Raw genomic sequence first — 16,680 nt, forward strand, 5'->3', positions numbered from 1 at the left:
AAAAAAATTGTGTGTGGTTGTAAAGTTCATTTTTTTAAAATATTGTATAAATAAAACATTTTTAATTTTCAATAATGGTTAATATTTGATTTAAAACAGTCCTTTGGTTCTGATACACTGAGTTCCATAGTTGAGCTTAAAATATTGGGACAGAAAATACCTTTTACATCAGAAATAAGAAAATTACCATAACACTTCAATTTTATTCCAGTAAAACTTTTGAATGTTAGAAAAAGTTTTAAAAATGTACTTCCTCACCAAAAGACGATAAGTAAATGGTATAAAGCAGCGTTTCTTAAACTGTGTTCCGCGGAACCCCGGGGTTCCGCGGAGATCACTTCAGGGTTCCGCGAAGCTTAAGTAATTTTTTTCAAAATTTTCAAGAAAATTACTTAAAAATGTCTAACTAAAGAATGTTTGTATATTAAATAATAATGTATAATATGTCATATGGAATAGTCTATCTCTATACTCTAACAGTCTAACCTCTATACTTCTATAATATATAGTGTTCTTATACTGCTTATACAGTTATACAGTTTTTATACAAAAATAATATTTGAACGTCGTTGATAAAAATACTAATTGGTTATGACCGTCCGCGATAGCGTGAACTTAAGAGAAACGACCGTCGATAACGATAAGCATAAGAGTAACATAGGTACTAGTACTATTCATAAATAATATTGTGTGTCGTTAATAAAAATACTGATTGGTCACAGCCGTCCGCGATAGCTTGAATTTCTGAAAAACAGATAAACGAATAAAATAACGTTTCAACGTTTCAATACAACGCGACAGTCTACCGCGTGTCTTGTGACCTGTGCGTTATATTCGAGTGCGTTGTGTTATAATTTTATTGTTTGTCTCAAAGATGGTTTTGTTATTTTATTTGCAATATGGAGAGATGGCTTAAAAAAGGAACTCTAAAACGTTCCTCTCAAGAACCTGAATATTTTGCGGTGAACTCAAGTCATATTGATAACCATAGTAATAATGAGAATGATACAAATGAAATCACCCCAAAATATTTTAAAAAATGTAGAAAGTATGATGAAAGTTACATATCATTAGGATTTATGAATAATAATGATAATCCTCAGTGCGTTATTTGCAGCAAAGTTCTCCCAAATAGCTCTATGGCTCCAGCTAAAATGCGTCGTCATTTAGAATCTGTTCACGGTGAACTTAAAGAAAAAAATGTAGAATTCTTTATTCGAAAGCGTGACGAACTATTAAAATCAATAAACTGTATGATTCAAACCACAAAAACTGTGAATGAAAAAGCAACCGAAGCTTCTTATTTAGTTAGCTATCAGATAGCTCAACGCGGTGAAGCTTACACAATTGCCGAAAGTCTAATAAAACCTTGTGCTATGGAGATGGTAAAATGTATGTTAGATGAAAAATCTGCAAAAGAAATATCTAAAATCCCAATATTGATAGATAATCGTATTAATGATTTAGCAGCCGATATACAGAATGAACTTGTTTTTCGTCTCAAATCGTGCAAATTTGCATTACAAATGGATGAGTCTACCGATGTAGCTGGGCTTACAATATTAATTGTCATCGTTAGGTATCAACACGAAAGCACATTATTGGAAGATCTTCTTTTATGCAAATCTCTACCAACACGTACTACTGGAGCTGAAATATTTGATCTTCTAAATTCATTTCTTGAAGGAAATGAAATACCATGGGAAAACTGCGTTGATATCTGTACCGATGGAGCAAAGGCTATGAGTGGTATAATTAATGGAGCTGTACAGCGTATTAAAAATATTGCAAAAAACTGTTCTAGTAGCCACTGTATGATACATAGACAGGCACTCGCTGCAAAAAAGTTATCTGTTAGTTTTAAGAAAGCTCTTGATGAAGTCGTAAAAATCATAAACTTCATAAAATCTCGGCCTCTTCAAAATCGTTTATTCAAAATCCTATGTGAGGACATGGGAAGTGTACATACTTCTCTTCTCTTACATACCGAGGTCAGGTGGTTATTTCGAGGAAAGATACTAACTCGTATTTTTGAATTAAGGGACGAGGTACGTGCTTTTTTTTTGGAACACAATTTCGAATTAAAAGATCGATTTCTTGATCAAATGTGGCTACTTAAAGTCGCCTATTTAAGTGATATTTTTACAAAAATCAATGAGCTTAATTTCACACTTCAAGGCAGACACGTAAATGTTTTTACTGCACACGAAAAAATTCATGCTTTTAAGAAAAAGTTAGATTTTTGGAAAATTTGTATGAGCTCCAACAAGTTTGATTGCTTTCCTACAATTAAATGCTTTTCGAAAGAGGAAGAGGTCAAAATTAATGAAGTTTTCATTGAGGAAATTATTCAGCACCTCACTGGATTGAGTGAAGGATTCAACCAGTATTTTCCAAATGACCAACAGGTGAAATATAAAAATGAACTGTGGATTAAAAATCCATTTATTGTCAATACACGACCTCCAGCCATGTCAGCAAAAGAATATGAAACCTTTATTGAATTTACATCTGATTCGTCGCTGCAAGAAAAATTTAAATCAATGCCATTAGCAGAATTTTGGTGCAATTCAAAAGATGAATATCCTCAATTGTCACAAAAGGCCGTGTTGGCACTTTTACCATTTGCAACCACGTATATGTGTGAAACGGGGTTCTCTACCTATGTATCGACAAAAACAAAATACCGCAACAGACTTGATGCCGAACCTAATATGTTATTACAACTTTCGTCAATAAAGCCCAATATTAAGAATATTTGTAATAATAAAAAGCAATTTCACGCATCTCATTAAGTAATTATTGTCAAAGTAAAATTATATACAATTTTTATTATTTTTATTATTTTTTTTTTAACATATATTTTAATTAAGTACCTTTAACACAATATAAGTATATGCAATAATTATATTTTTTTTTTGCAAATAATCCTAACAAAAAGCTTAAAAGCTAGAAAACAAAGTAGGGCTTCCACGATAAAAGTGCACGTCAAAAAGTGTTCCACGGATAAAAAAGTTTAAGAAACGCTGGTCTATGATAATAATTAAAACTTATAAGCATAATATTATACTTTAATAATGTTAATAAACTAATAAATATCTTACGTTATTTTCGGCAGTCGGATAATCAAAGATAAGGTATCCAAAAGAGCCCGGCATGTTATTGACTATTGATTTTTGTAATAAAATTGTTTTCACTTAAATTAATGTCTTAAAATAGACATGGAAAATACCGATGTCTCGGTCGGTACGCACTACACAACATTCCGCTGCCCGCACTTTGCAGTCTGTTGTTTATCAGTTCACAATATTGTTTTCCAATATCCCCTATAATTTTATATTACATGCATTACATATTATTATTACTTTTTCGATTTCTACACAACGACACGATTTATGATTAATATTTCATTTTTATTTTATTTATTCTAGATACGTTACACTGGCACCCCAAAGTTAGAATTTTCCACAAAAAATGTCATCATTAGTTAGTAACCAATTCGTAACCATTCGTAACCACAAATTCGGAATTCGTAACTTCATTTTCACACGGGAAAATTTGTTTTTTCTTCGGGGGTGCATCGCGTTTCACTAGTTGTTCTACCCGGTTTCAAAAAATTTTACTTTTTGATTTTAAAATTGGGCTAGGGTATTAAACCGTTTAATGACCGTTTCGTAAGCATCACCTTCCAATATTTGTATATTTACTCTAATGGACATTAATTTTATAATTTAAATACTTTGTCTTATTTTAGATGTATCATGTGTAGATCATAATATTGTATTCTATATCATAGAATTTTAAATTTAAATATCCTAATCATTTTTCAGAACTGAAAATCTATTTTACCAATGACTAATTTTCTCAAATGTTTTTTAAGCATAGGGTAAAGCTTTAATTTTCAAACCGAAAATCATAATATTATCTCAAAGTATATTATTAAGTATATGGATTTTCTCTCCAGAATTTTATGCAAATAGTTAATGGGGTGCCAGTGCAACATTTAGCAACTAATTTGTAACCATAAATTTTGGAATTAGTAACTTTATTTTCTACACGGGAAAATTCGATTTGGGGGAGCTACAGTAAGGTTACACTATATTTGTAACAGTACATAATGTGACTAGAAATAATATATTCTCTTTGTTAATTATATTAATCTATGGTTTTCCAAAAGCTTATTTTAATTTTATATTCATTCTTACTAAATTTGCAATGACATAATGGTATGATATATTACATTTATTATAATTTAAAAACACATGAATAATTTATTAAAATGAATAGGCTTTTATTCAGCTACATGATAAAAAAATGTGTATTCCTTATCTACTTAAAGTATTGAAAATAATAATAATAATAAAGTAATAATATAACATAATAATGTTATATATATTTTTATATATGTCTATATAATAGTATAATACGATTAAAAGTTTATTAAATGGTAAAAATGATCATTTCAGCGTCAACAATTTTAGATGAATGAATGTTTAGTATCTTTAATTTTGTGTCATCGTATAGTTCCCAATGATCATTTGTTCTTAAAGAGCAAGCTGTATAGTGTCCAGTTGTACACCGAAGTCCTCTTCTTTCACTTCCGTGGAAGTTAATTATACCTCTCAGCTTGTACAAATTACCTTTGATTATTAAATTGTTGTTTATGTCTTGAATTTACATTTGTTCGGTTTTGCAAAATTCTGTTTAATAAGGTCCAATGGTACGTTGTCTATGTCCGTTGTACTGGTTGAATTGTTTAAATCTGAAAATAATAATTTATAATAAATCAAAAGTATTCTTTGTTATTTAAAGAAAATGTATATTATTACCTAACGGAATTGAGTTCAGCTCTACTAATATATAAGTTGTTGTTTTAACCACTGATTTTCTTTCATCTCCACAGTAAACACATAATTCCTTTTTATCATTAACATATTCTTCCAGCTCATTTTGAATACTAAATTCTTCATTAAAGATGTTAAGGGATAGTTTAGAAGATGTGTGTTCAAAATGTGGAAGTGGACATAAATTATTTTGACAATCACTTGACCTTATGAACGAAGGCATTTCTTTTAAGAGTTTATCCACCATGGATGCCACTGTGTCGGTTATGTCAATTGTTATTAACCCACCAATTAAAGTTTTTTTGTTATCATTAAACAATTGTAATAATAACATTAATCGTGTGAGGTAAAGTTTCTTGACATTTTTTTGGGAAATCATTTGCATAGCAAGAGAAGCGGTCAAATTTGGTATCATTTTTTCCAAATAATTCCTAAAAATTATGCTATCAGCGGCTGCAGTTGCTAATATGGACATTATAGAATCTACTGTGCATGTATTATTCAAAACTATTTTTCCTATACCAGATACTGAAATCGGTTTATTTAACAAACTGTTACCAATTTTTAACAAATATATTAATGTTGAAGACCTTTTTCTATTTAAATCTAAGAAGTCAAAACCCGGTTGTGGGACAATATAAGACCGAGCCGAACGTGTTCTCTTTAATAACGAGTTTTGATTGTTTCCTTTTCTATTCCATTTTTCGAATGCTTTGTTTTCAGCTAGTTCTGATGTTATCTTATCACAATTTAAGCATAGTCTTCCTTGTCCACAACCCTCTTCTGTACCAGACACCGAAACAGAACATCCAAACAAATGAATAGATTTTTTGCATCTTCCACACTTATGTAATCCGGTAGGTAGATCACCATTCTCACAAGGAAGGCATGTTGTTAATTGCATAGTTTTTGGTTTCATAGAATCTGTTGTTGTTGTAAGTTGTACTATTGTATGTAATTGATTAGTGTTGATTTTTTCGGTTTTTTTAACTGATTTAACTACCAATTCATTTTCATTAATTTTTAAATAATCTAATTCGCTGTTTTCTTCTTCGATCGTAAACTTATTTTCAGTATCACTGTATGCGCCCAACACAATGGGCCGAAGGACCACTCGGTACTGACCGAGAACAATGTAGGCCAAAAATCGGCCAACTCTGGTTCGAAACGCCGATTAAGTGGTGGGTAGGCAACCGAATATACTCGCGCCTTATGTATTGAGAGTAGGCAATATATGTGCGCTCGTCGACAACAAGGCGGAACGGGAGAGAAATATATATATGTGAGGAACAAGTGAAGTAGGATAATACAAGTTATTTATTCAGGGCTGAGGGGCCCTATGGTCGATCCGGTCTGGTGCAATGACCACAGGGGGGAACTATCAATGGGACAACTTAAAAACTACCATAGGCGTGCGTAGACTTCGGTTTCAGGGGCAGCAAGAGATTAATTCGGCCCATTCTTCAAATTCACCATTAAACCCAGCCCATAGTTTTACTATTTTTGCTATTGGGTATCAAAATTAAAGTTGTATTGATTATTTGTTTATTTGGATAAACAGTTGTACAGTAAGGTACTAAGCCACTTAAGGTGTACTTTTCCACAAGCCTATAGTTAATAATATTATTATAATATGATAAAATAAAAAAAACATTAATAATAATATAAAGTATATATTTTAAAAATAATAATTAAAGTAATAACAATTGGTTGTAAATAAAACAATAAAACCTCTTATAAACATTCATACACTTTTTTCACAAACTTATAATACTAATCTACGCTCTACAGGTAATAAATTTTTAAATTCATCAATTACACTCTCAATATTTACAGAAGAAGTTAATTCTTGTTCGACAAATAGAAACAATAATGCATTTAGTCTATCTTGTGTCATGGTAGATCTAAGTTTGCTTTTAACGATTGTAAGTTTAGAAAAACTCCTCTCACAACCACAACTCGTGACAGGGATAATAACAAACATTTTTAAACATAGAAAAAAATTATTAAAAATATTTGATCGATCACATTTGTTTAACCAGTCAAGCCACTTATAAACAGAACCAGAACAAGTACCTTTAGGAGTATCTTCTAATTGTTTCAAAAGGGTTATCTCAGAAATTAATGATTCTTTAGAAATATGGAAATATTTATTTAATGCAACTCCAATAGTCCAATTACGTAATAGCTAATCGCTATTTAATATCGTCTATCATTAATGTTGTGGCGGGCCAGCATCGTCATGGCATACGCATATTAGTGTACGATATTACGATAACGTTAAAAACCCAGTTTATTTTTAGATTTGTTGACCATAAATGATAGTAATATTTTCGATTAAAAACCATGGCTATTTATTTTAATAGTAGACACGAGACAGTTTTATACTGATAAATTCTATAATCATAAAATATTCATATCTATAATTGACCAAAAAAAAAAAAAATCATTTGTGGAAATATAATTTTACCGAGGCCCATTATTTAATATTATCCGGCCCCGGTAGCCCCAAATAAAGTCCAGGGGCAGCATATGCTGCCTCTGCTGCCCCCGTGCGCACGCCTATGAAAACTACTTATAATTAAGGCAGGTGTTGGCAGGCTGGGAACTGGTTGGCTGGTAACGGGTACAACTGGACGACCGGGGCGGCCTCTCACACAACCCACAGTGGGTGCTGGCGGTCTTACGCGGTGACGCTCTCGGTGGTGGTACTGCCGTGGTGGTGAAGTCGCGTCGCACAGTACTCGGAGGACGCTGGCTATGGTGAATGAATGGATGAGGTGGTGATATGGTGAAGAAACTTACGAAGTGGGTCGTGGTATGAGGGTGTTTATTTTGATTCTTCACTAATAGAATCAATTTCATTGTTATGTAAACATAATATGTCATCATTTTCATTTTTAAAAATACTTTTATTCTGTCTGTATTTGGTTTCTCTATTATATTCGTTTATATCGTAATTTGAACTAGCATATCCATAATCACCATTTCGATTACCGTCACTGTTTTTGTTTTGGTCACTATATTCATCTCTATTTATTTCTTCATTTTCACTGCTATTTTTACTGCTGTCTTGTCTATTATTTTTGTCCTCCACACCAGACTGATTTTAGATTCTGAACGAAGTGATGAATGTATTGATTTTACAATGATGTGTGTTTTTTTTTTTTTTTTTTTGTGTCTGTCACCACGTTTTGGAGCAGTAAAAGTGCTCCGATTTTAAAAAGTGGACCCTGCTTCGGATAGGAAAGTGAATGTACTTTGGGGGGTCAAAAGTAAAAAATTTCCTATAGTTTTCAAAAGCGCCGGGAAAAACCAAAAAAAAATGACGGAAAAACGGGAATTTTTACGCAAAACCAGTTTTCGACCAAATCGATTTTTTTTTATGGTTGTAATTCAAAAACTAATCACTGAAAATACTTGAAATTTTCACCAAATGTTAATGTCAGTGGTATCCGTATATAGTTAAATTTTCAAAAAATTTTGACTTTTTTTGAGTTATTTATAGACCACTGAAATTTTCGATTTTTTTGAGAAATTTTTTTTAAAGTATCGATAAAAAATTTTTGGATGACCAAAAAGTTTTGAAAATTTAATACAAGGTTCCTTATGAGTTGTTTTTAATGTAGCTAAAAAAAATTAAAAATCGTTAGTCACAATTTTTTTTTATAAGCGTTTATAGTTCAAATTTTTACGAAATCTGTCGAAAACGCGAAAATTTGCAAGTAATTTTGAAGTTGAAAAATCATAAAATTTTTTTCTTTTATAACTAAATTTTGAAAATTTGGTACAAGGTTCTCCATAAATTTTTCTTCAAATATCTGTAAAAAAACTCTACCGGATTCAGACAAAAAATTTTTATGAGTGTTTGAAATTTAAATTTTTACAAAACCGCGCTAAATAACGGTTTAGCCTCAAACGATTTTTGATATTTGTTATAATTCAAAAAGTATAAGTCGTAGATACTTGAAAATTTTACCAGTTATTTAGATTGGCATTTTATTTACTTGATTTAATTTTCAAAATATTTTGAGTTTTTTTGAGCTATTTATAGACAACTGAAATTTTTAATTTTTCTGAAAAAATTTTTTGTAGGGTCGATAAAATTGTTTTGGCCCTATCAAAATACTTGAAAATTTTATACAAAGTTCCTCATATGTTATTCTTATAGTGATTAAAAAATTATAAGAATACATGGGCACAATTTTTTTTTATTAGCATTTGAAGTTCAAATATTGACAACAATTCGTCAAAACCATGAATATTTGCAAATTATTTTGTAGTTAAAAATTCATAAAATTTGTTGTTTATATAACTAACGATTAAAAATATAACACTAAGTTGTCCATAAGTTTTCCTTCAAGTATCTATAGAGAAAACTCGAAGCATCATTATAGGAAAAATTTAAGTGCGTTTGAATTTTAAATTTAATTTTTAAATTAAACGATAACGATTTATCCTCAAACGATTTTAAATATTTGTTATTTTTCGAAAAAAAGTATAAGTCGTAGATACTTGAAAATTTTACCAGTTATTAAGATTGGCGTTTCCTTTACGTGATTTAATTTTCAAAATATTTTGACTTTTTTTGAGCTATTTATAGACAACTGAAATTTGAAATCATGAATATTTGTTAACTATTTGGTAGTTAAAAATTTATAAATGTTTTACTTACTATCAAAAGCTAAGAATTGAAAATTTAATAATATGCTGTCCATAAGTTAAGCTTAGAATAATTATAGAAAAGTTTGAGGATTATTCAATTAAAAAAATGTTAGGAGTGATTAAATTTAAGTTAAGGTAGGTTTTAATTTGAAATCAAAAATTAACGTGTCAAATAACTTTTTACTACTAAAAATTTTTCGATTTTTGTTATTTTTAAAAATTTACTGATCGTAGGATCTTGAATCTTTTACTTAAATGTTTGAATTTTCTTTTTTTTACTCATTGTCTAAAAATCCGCGAGTATAGTTAGAATCTTGAATATTTGAATTGCCGCTTTAATTTCCCTCCGGAACCATGTGAGTATGTCTGATAGTGGGCAGTGATAACGAGGGAACAAGCAAGTTTGTTTATGCTGGCAATCGTTAATTCCAAAATATTATATTGTATAATTATATGGAGGAATGTTTCTATTGTAACTATTCACTATTCTTTTCTATGTTATCAACTATCAATTATACTTACGTTAAAAGTTAGGTTAGGTTAACACATTTCTTGCATACTATATAATATTTTATTTACCGAATGGGGAACTGTAATTATTGTTTTCTAATTCCTCGTGAGTTGAACTTCTATTTTTTTTTTAATTAATTACGCCGCAGTTGTTTTTATTACATAATATTGTTTAAATTGTTAGTTAGAATACTAAATAACCAAGTGATTGGTTTAATTTATCAACGTAGGTAGTTGCTTAATAATAATTTATGTTTGAGAATAAAATATTGGTCAGTCATGCGATTGATGTAAGTTTTTTTGAAATTGTTAATCTGGGTCCATATTATACCATGTTGTGGAGAGTTAAATAAATTCAACTTGTAGGTGACATGTTACCAATATTTTATTACCCGTGTATCAAATATAAAATACGTGACACGACATTTGAACTCAACTTAAGTTGTGTCTTCGAAATGAAAAACATTTGGACCAACACCTTACAAAACATCTCTAATGAATATCCAACGCAAACTGTTGTGATTATGGGCGACTCTGCGTTGGCTCGATGTAAATTTAGACATTGCAATACAACCATTCAATTAATTACTAACACTTGTAGTGTTTTCGGTGAGTATTTTCTTGATATGGTGGTATACATTGAGTTACTTAACAAAATGCACCTACATTTTCAGGTCCTACAACCCTGACGTTAATCGAAGCTGCATTAATGTACTATGTACATATGTACCTATTATGCAGTAGATATTAATCATACTGTGATAGTGTGATATTTGGGCCAAAATATATTATGTGCCTGCTACAAACAGTAAAACTCAATCCTAACCTAACCAGGTATAGTAAAATTTGGCATATGTTTTAGAATTTTTTTTTATAAACCTAGTAATATGTATTTTAAAAACTAAAATGAATAACATTTACAGGGTTTTTTTTTTTTAAATTTTTCTTTATTACCTATGTATTTTTTTCATACATTTTTTTTTTTAAATTCATGACCATAGGTGATATTATGGTCCTTACCGGTCCCGGGTTTATCTCCATTGCATCCATGAGACTGGTGATTGGACTAGGAGTATCTGCCTATAACATAATTTAATAGTATTTGCATTCATTGTAATTAAAAGCAATATACAATCGTTTTAACATAATAAACATAATACCTACTAATTGACTATGATAACAAAAAGAGTTTTGTACACTTTTAGCTTTTTATGCAAGGCTTCTGCAAATTTGAAGTACCTACATTTCTAATATAAACTATCTTTTATATATCTTATTATATTAGTATCTTTTAAATTGTAGGTAGTTGATAAAAAGTTATGATGATTTAATTAGAATGTAAACCCCCCAAAAAAGTCTCTCCCAATACCACATTTATTAAATTTATCAACTATCATATGTTTAAATAAATATCAATGCTGACAGTGACCTATTTATTTTGGCTATGTACTGGTTTGGGGTTTAAATTAAAAAAAAAAATGATTGTTTCATTAATAAGGTTATAAATATTCTACAGATACTATTGTTCTATGCAGACACCTATAACATTATAACCTTTATAAGCCACAACCCCGGTAGTAATTTACAAGGGCTCTCTTATAAAAAACAAAAAAGGTTTCTTACATTTATAATATTTATAATCATATAAAATAAAGGTAATAATTGCATTTCCGTGTACATTTAATATGAATTTACAATTCTTTATCATTAAATAATTAAATAAAATATACAATTTAAAAAATATACTTTTAATACATTTTAATAATATTAAATACTAGTATTTATAATCAATGGTTCAATGTTTACAAACTGATTCGATGGGAATCCGAGTAACCTAACCTAATCCGAGTCGCGAGTTAACTTAATATTCTTTTCCATTTAGATATGGGCCCCTAATATTAAACGTTCAGTGGCCCCCAGTAATCGCCGGGTAGCTGGGTGGGCAAAACCGACACTGTTAAAACCTAAACTTACTAATTAGTTATTTTGTTCTTTTGTAAAATATTATACCTATCATTTATTAATATTTCATGTAAATAAATAATAACTTAGGTATCCTGTTAAATCGTTATGACTAAAGTCTAAATGCATTAGGGATTGCTGATTCAAATAGAAATTGTTTTTAATTTTAATTGTTCTAACTCTAAAAAGCAGAAATTAAATAATATGAGTTCAAATGATTTAGTTCCAATTCGGTAAGAAAATAAATGTGTTAACCTTTATACTGATACATTTGTTATTATTATTTTTTAAATATTGGTACCTAATTGCTTGTTGTTTAAACAATAGGATATAAGCTCATAAAATGACAACCACTAATACTCATATTTGAAAATTTAAAATACTGTTATTTGAATGTTATATATTTAAATTTTTTTTTTTAGGTTTGATTACTAGATGGTTATAGAAAATATAAAACCACCTTGTTATATGTGTAATTGCAAATAATATACATAGGTAAGTACTGAAAACTTACTTTATGTCTTTGTTCGTTAAGAACGTCCCTCAAATCACCAGTCACATGTTTTGCATCCTGCCACCAGCAAACACCAAAATGCCACTTACAGCAAACTTGGCATTCTAGTTAAAAAATAATATACATTGCCATTATTCTTTAAGTATAATAATCATTTAATCATTAAAATACATTTGTCCAAATATACTTACTTTTCTTTTTTTTTTTTTTTTGGTTGTGTTGTGGCCTTACAGGGCCCTCTGTGTTTTTTTTTTGCAAACATGGCATTCTTTAAAATAATTTAAATCAATTTTATTAGAGAAATTCATTAATTTTAACACTATATTAGTACACTTATACATACTTGGTTTGTAATTTTTTTTTTTTTTAAAGGCATTTGCAACAACAGTTTCTAAAAAAAAAACAAATTGAAATTAAAACACAATTTATAAAAAATAATTAAATTTTGGGCTTGCTTACTCTCTGGCGTAGTTTTGGGGGGCTCCATCCCATAGTAGTTATTATGGACAATTGTATATGCCATCTAGACAAATTTAAATAACAGTGTTTATTGTAAAATTACAGAATTAATAATGTAAATTTAAATATTATAATGGTGGTTATTTGTAAAAATTCTTATTCGGAATAAAAAGCCGATGCTGTAGGCAAATAAAATTTCCGGAGAAACAATTAGTTTTAAATAGTTTATTTGGATTAGTCAATAAAATATGTAGGTACACTAGTATAATAAAAAAAGTATTATTTAGTTCATCAGTTGGTACTGGGCTTTTTCTCTGATGGCAATGTCACCAGATATTTTTCACTTATTATATTTAAATATGGTTACAGGTTTCAAGCAAAAAGAGTTGTTGACTTTTAAAAAGCACTTATGTTTTTCTATGTTGATTGGCTACCTATTTAAATATTATTTACAAATTGTATTCTTAAGGGTTACATTAAGAATTTTTTTCTGTTAATATTAAATGTATGTGTGTTACCCATTTAGCATTTATAAAACGTTTTGTGCCACGGTGGGCATAGTGGTTGGCCTCCGTCACCGAACAGATACCGCGGTTAAGCACCACCCGACGTCGCTAGTTCCCGGATGGGTGATCATTCAGGAATTTTAGCGACAAAGCCATGGCACAAATACCCACACGTGTTTAAATTAAACCAAAGCTGGGCAAGTTAGTAATTTTTTTCAACTAGTTGAATTTAAGTTACTTTAATAAAAAAATTAATTAAGTTAGAATATAAGTTAGTTTCTGAAACTGTCAAAATTTCTAACTTAGTTAGAAGTTAGTTTGGTGAAAATAGTAACTAAAGTTAGAGTATAAGTTAGAAGTTAGTTTTTTATAGATTAAAAACTTTTTGTTTTGTTAAATTGTAAATAATAAGTTATCTAACTTCAATTATTGATTTAAACTGAAAAATTGAAATAAATACCTAGTAGTTTGGTCAAAATGTTCTAATTAAGTAAGTAATAATTTCAATTTCTTGAAAATTAATTGGTATATCATTTATTGGTTATTAGAACATGAAAGGTGAACAGCTTAAAATATTAATTTAAATAATAATACATAATATAATACAATTATAATAATAACTAGGTAGTTACTTTATTTTCTAACGAGCTAGATTAGACTATTTTACACATTAAATAAACTAGTTAAGTTATAAAGTTAATATGAATTAAAACTAACTAGTTAGTGCCCAGCTTTTACTTTAACCCTATTGTTTCAACCATATACTTCCCACCCTTACCGCCAATAATGGCCATAGTTAATTAATAATAATAAAATTTTAATATTCGTATAATACATGTAGAATTTAAAGAAATTCTAATAGTAATACGTAGCCAGGTGTAAAAAAAAAAAAAAAAAGTGAATATTTTACTTACTTTTTATTTAGTTCTGTCGAGCTTCGTGACGAAAATGAGATTGAGCTTATAATGCCGCTGACCAAACCACCACTTCCAATATTAATAATTTTCGTTATATTACGTGTGTACTTAAATAAATGTGTAGTTTGTCCCTCAATTAATCTATATAACTAGGTCACTTGTCAAATTTGTACCTAATACAACATTATCATCGAGATTATCATATAATTTATTACCGTCTATCGCCATATAATACTGGTCGTCATTAAATAACAAGTTTTTCGTACTTTTGAAATCGCAATAGTTATCTTAAGGAATTGCGGAGACGTGCAAAGAAATGATACCGAATACCGAATAATGGGTTTTATATATATATTATCTTCCTACATATATAGTGATCGGCAGTATTTCGTCAAGTACATATTTTATTTTTGATTTCGATTCAGGCTGTTTTATGCTGTTTATGTGGCAGGTACTCGTGTCTCATCATCCAGTTTTGTCTATACCTATCAAATTACATCGTGATTCTGGTGAGTATAATACCTAAAGTTTATATAATGTTAATAGCACCCAGGTATTAACGCTTGTAATTAATAATTATTTTAATTTATATTTTATTATTTATTACTCAACTATATCAATTTGCAATTTTGATTTGTTCCTGAATTGTATTTATTGATTTACTTTTATGTTATACACTTTTACTTTCATATAGTTATGCGTTCATTATACGTTTTAGGTTTTGAACAGAGACGATGTGTGAGCCTATATATATTATTTGTTAGTAAAGTGTTAATAAGTTTCCCTTAATAATATGGAGTTATGACGACTTAATAAAATTTCCAGTTTCAAACAATAAAAAAAAGCGGGCAATTGAGTACCGCTCTGCTGTACATTAGGTGCCGTATGGATCATTATAATATTATAGGAGTGTTAAATTTGAATCCATGATAGTTATCATTGTATACGAAAAACGATTCTGAACGAAGATGATTTGTCAGCCTAGGATATAATTTCTAGTGGTTGGTGAAAAAGGTGGTTTATGTTTTAATGGCCTGAATACAACAAAATTTAAGTTCTTTTATAATATTGTAAGTTAACTTATGAAAACCTGTATTAAATTTTCAACTCTTAGCTACTTATACAAAAATTTTTATGAAATATACCTACAAAATAATTTGCAAATATTCATGGTTTTGACGAATTGTTGTCATATTTGAACTTCAAATGCTAATAAAAAAAATTGTGCCCATGTATTCTTATAATTTTTTAATCACTATAAGAATAACATATGAGGAACTTTGTATAAAATTTTCAAGTATTTTGATAGTGCCAAAACAATTTTATCGACCCTACAAAAAAATTTTTCAGAAAAATTAAAAATTTCAGTTGTCTATAAATAGCTCAAAAAAACTCAAAATATTTGAAAATTAAATCAAGTAAATAAAATGCCAATCTAAATAACTGGTAAAATTTTCAAGTATCTACGACTTATACTTTTTGAATTATAACAAATATCAAAAATCGTTTGAGGCTAAACCGTTATTAGCGCGGTTTTGTAAAAATTTAAATTTCAAACACTCATAAAAATTTTTTGTCTGATCCGGTAGAGTTTTTTTTACAGATATTTGAAGAAAAATTTATGGAGAACCTTGTACCAAATTTTCAAAATTTAGTTATAAAAGAAAAAAATTTTATGATTTTTCAACTTCAAAATTACTCAAATTTCGCGTTTTCGACAGATTTCGTAAAAATTTGAACTATAAACGCTTATAAAAAAAAATTGTGACAAACGATTTTTAATTTTTTTTAGCTACATTAAAAACAACTCATAAGGAACCTTGTATTAAATTTTCAAAACTTTTTGGTCATCCAAATTTTTTATCGACACTTAAAAAAAAGAGAAAACGAAAATTTCAGTGATCTATAAATAACTCAAAAAAAGTCAAAATTTTTTGAAAATTTAACTATATACAGATACTACTGACATTAACATTTGGTAAAAATTTCAAGTATTTTCAGTGATTAGTTTTTGAATTACAACAATAAAAAAAATCGATTTGGTCGAAAACTGGTTTTGCGTAAAAATTGCCGTTTTTCAGTCATTTTTTTTTTGTTTTTCTCGATTTTTTTGAAAACTGTTGGAAAATGTTAACTTTTTACCTCTATAATGCACCAAGGATATTCACTTTTACATCGGAAACCACCCCCATAGTTTGAAATTGGAGCATTATTTCGACTAGTTATGCTGTACACAGACACAAAAAAAAACACACATCATTGTAAAATCAATACATTCATCACTTCGTTCAGAATCTAAAAAT

General features: G+C 29.0%; 1 protein-coding gene across 1 annotated transcript; it reads left to right on the top strand.

Annotated features, from left to right (window-relative positions):
• The first annotated feature begins 899 nt into the window (after positions 1-899).
• On the top strand, positions 900-2,795 carry LOC126553155 (zinc finger BED domain-containing protein 5-like). The gene has a single exon (XM_050208326.1). It carries the CDS (start codon positions 900-902, stop codon positions 2,793-2,795), a length of 1,896 nt encoding a protein of 631 aa, XP_050064283.1.
• Positions 2,796-16,680: the final 13,885 nt, after the last annotated feature.

This window comes from Aphis gossypii, unplaced genomic scaffold, assembly GCF_020184175.1.
Source record: "Aphis gossypii isolate Hap1 unplaced genomic scaffold, ASM2018417v2 Contig00087, whole genome shotgun sequence".
NCBI classification, from domain to species: domain Eukaryota; kingdom Metazoa; phylum Arthropoda; class Insecta; order Hemiptera; family Aphididae; genus Aphis; species Aphis gossypii.

Bases quoted from the DNA above. Each gene is read 5' to 3' on its own strand.
- LOC126553155 (XM_050208326.1), top strand. From the start codon at position 900: ATGGAGAGATGGCTTAAAAAAGGAACTCTAAAACGTTCCTCTCAAGAA.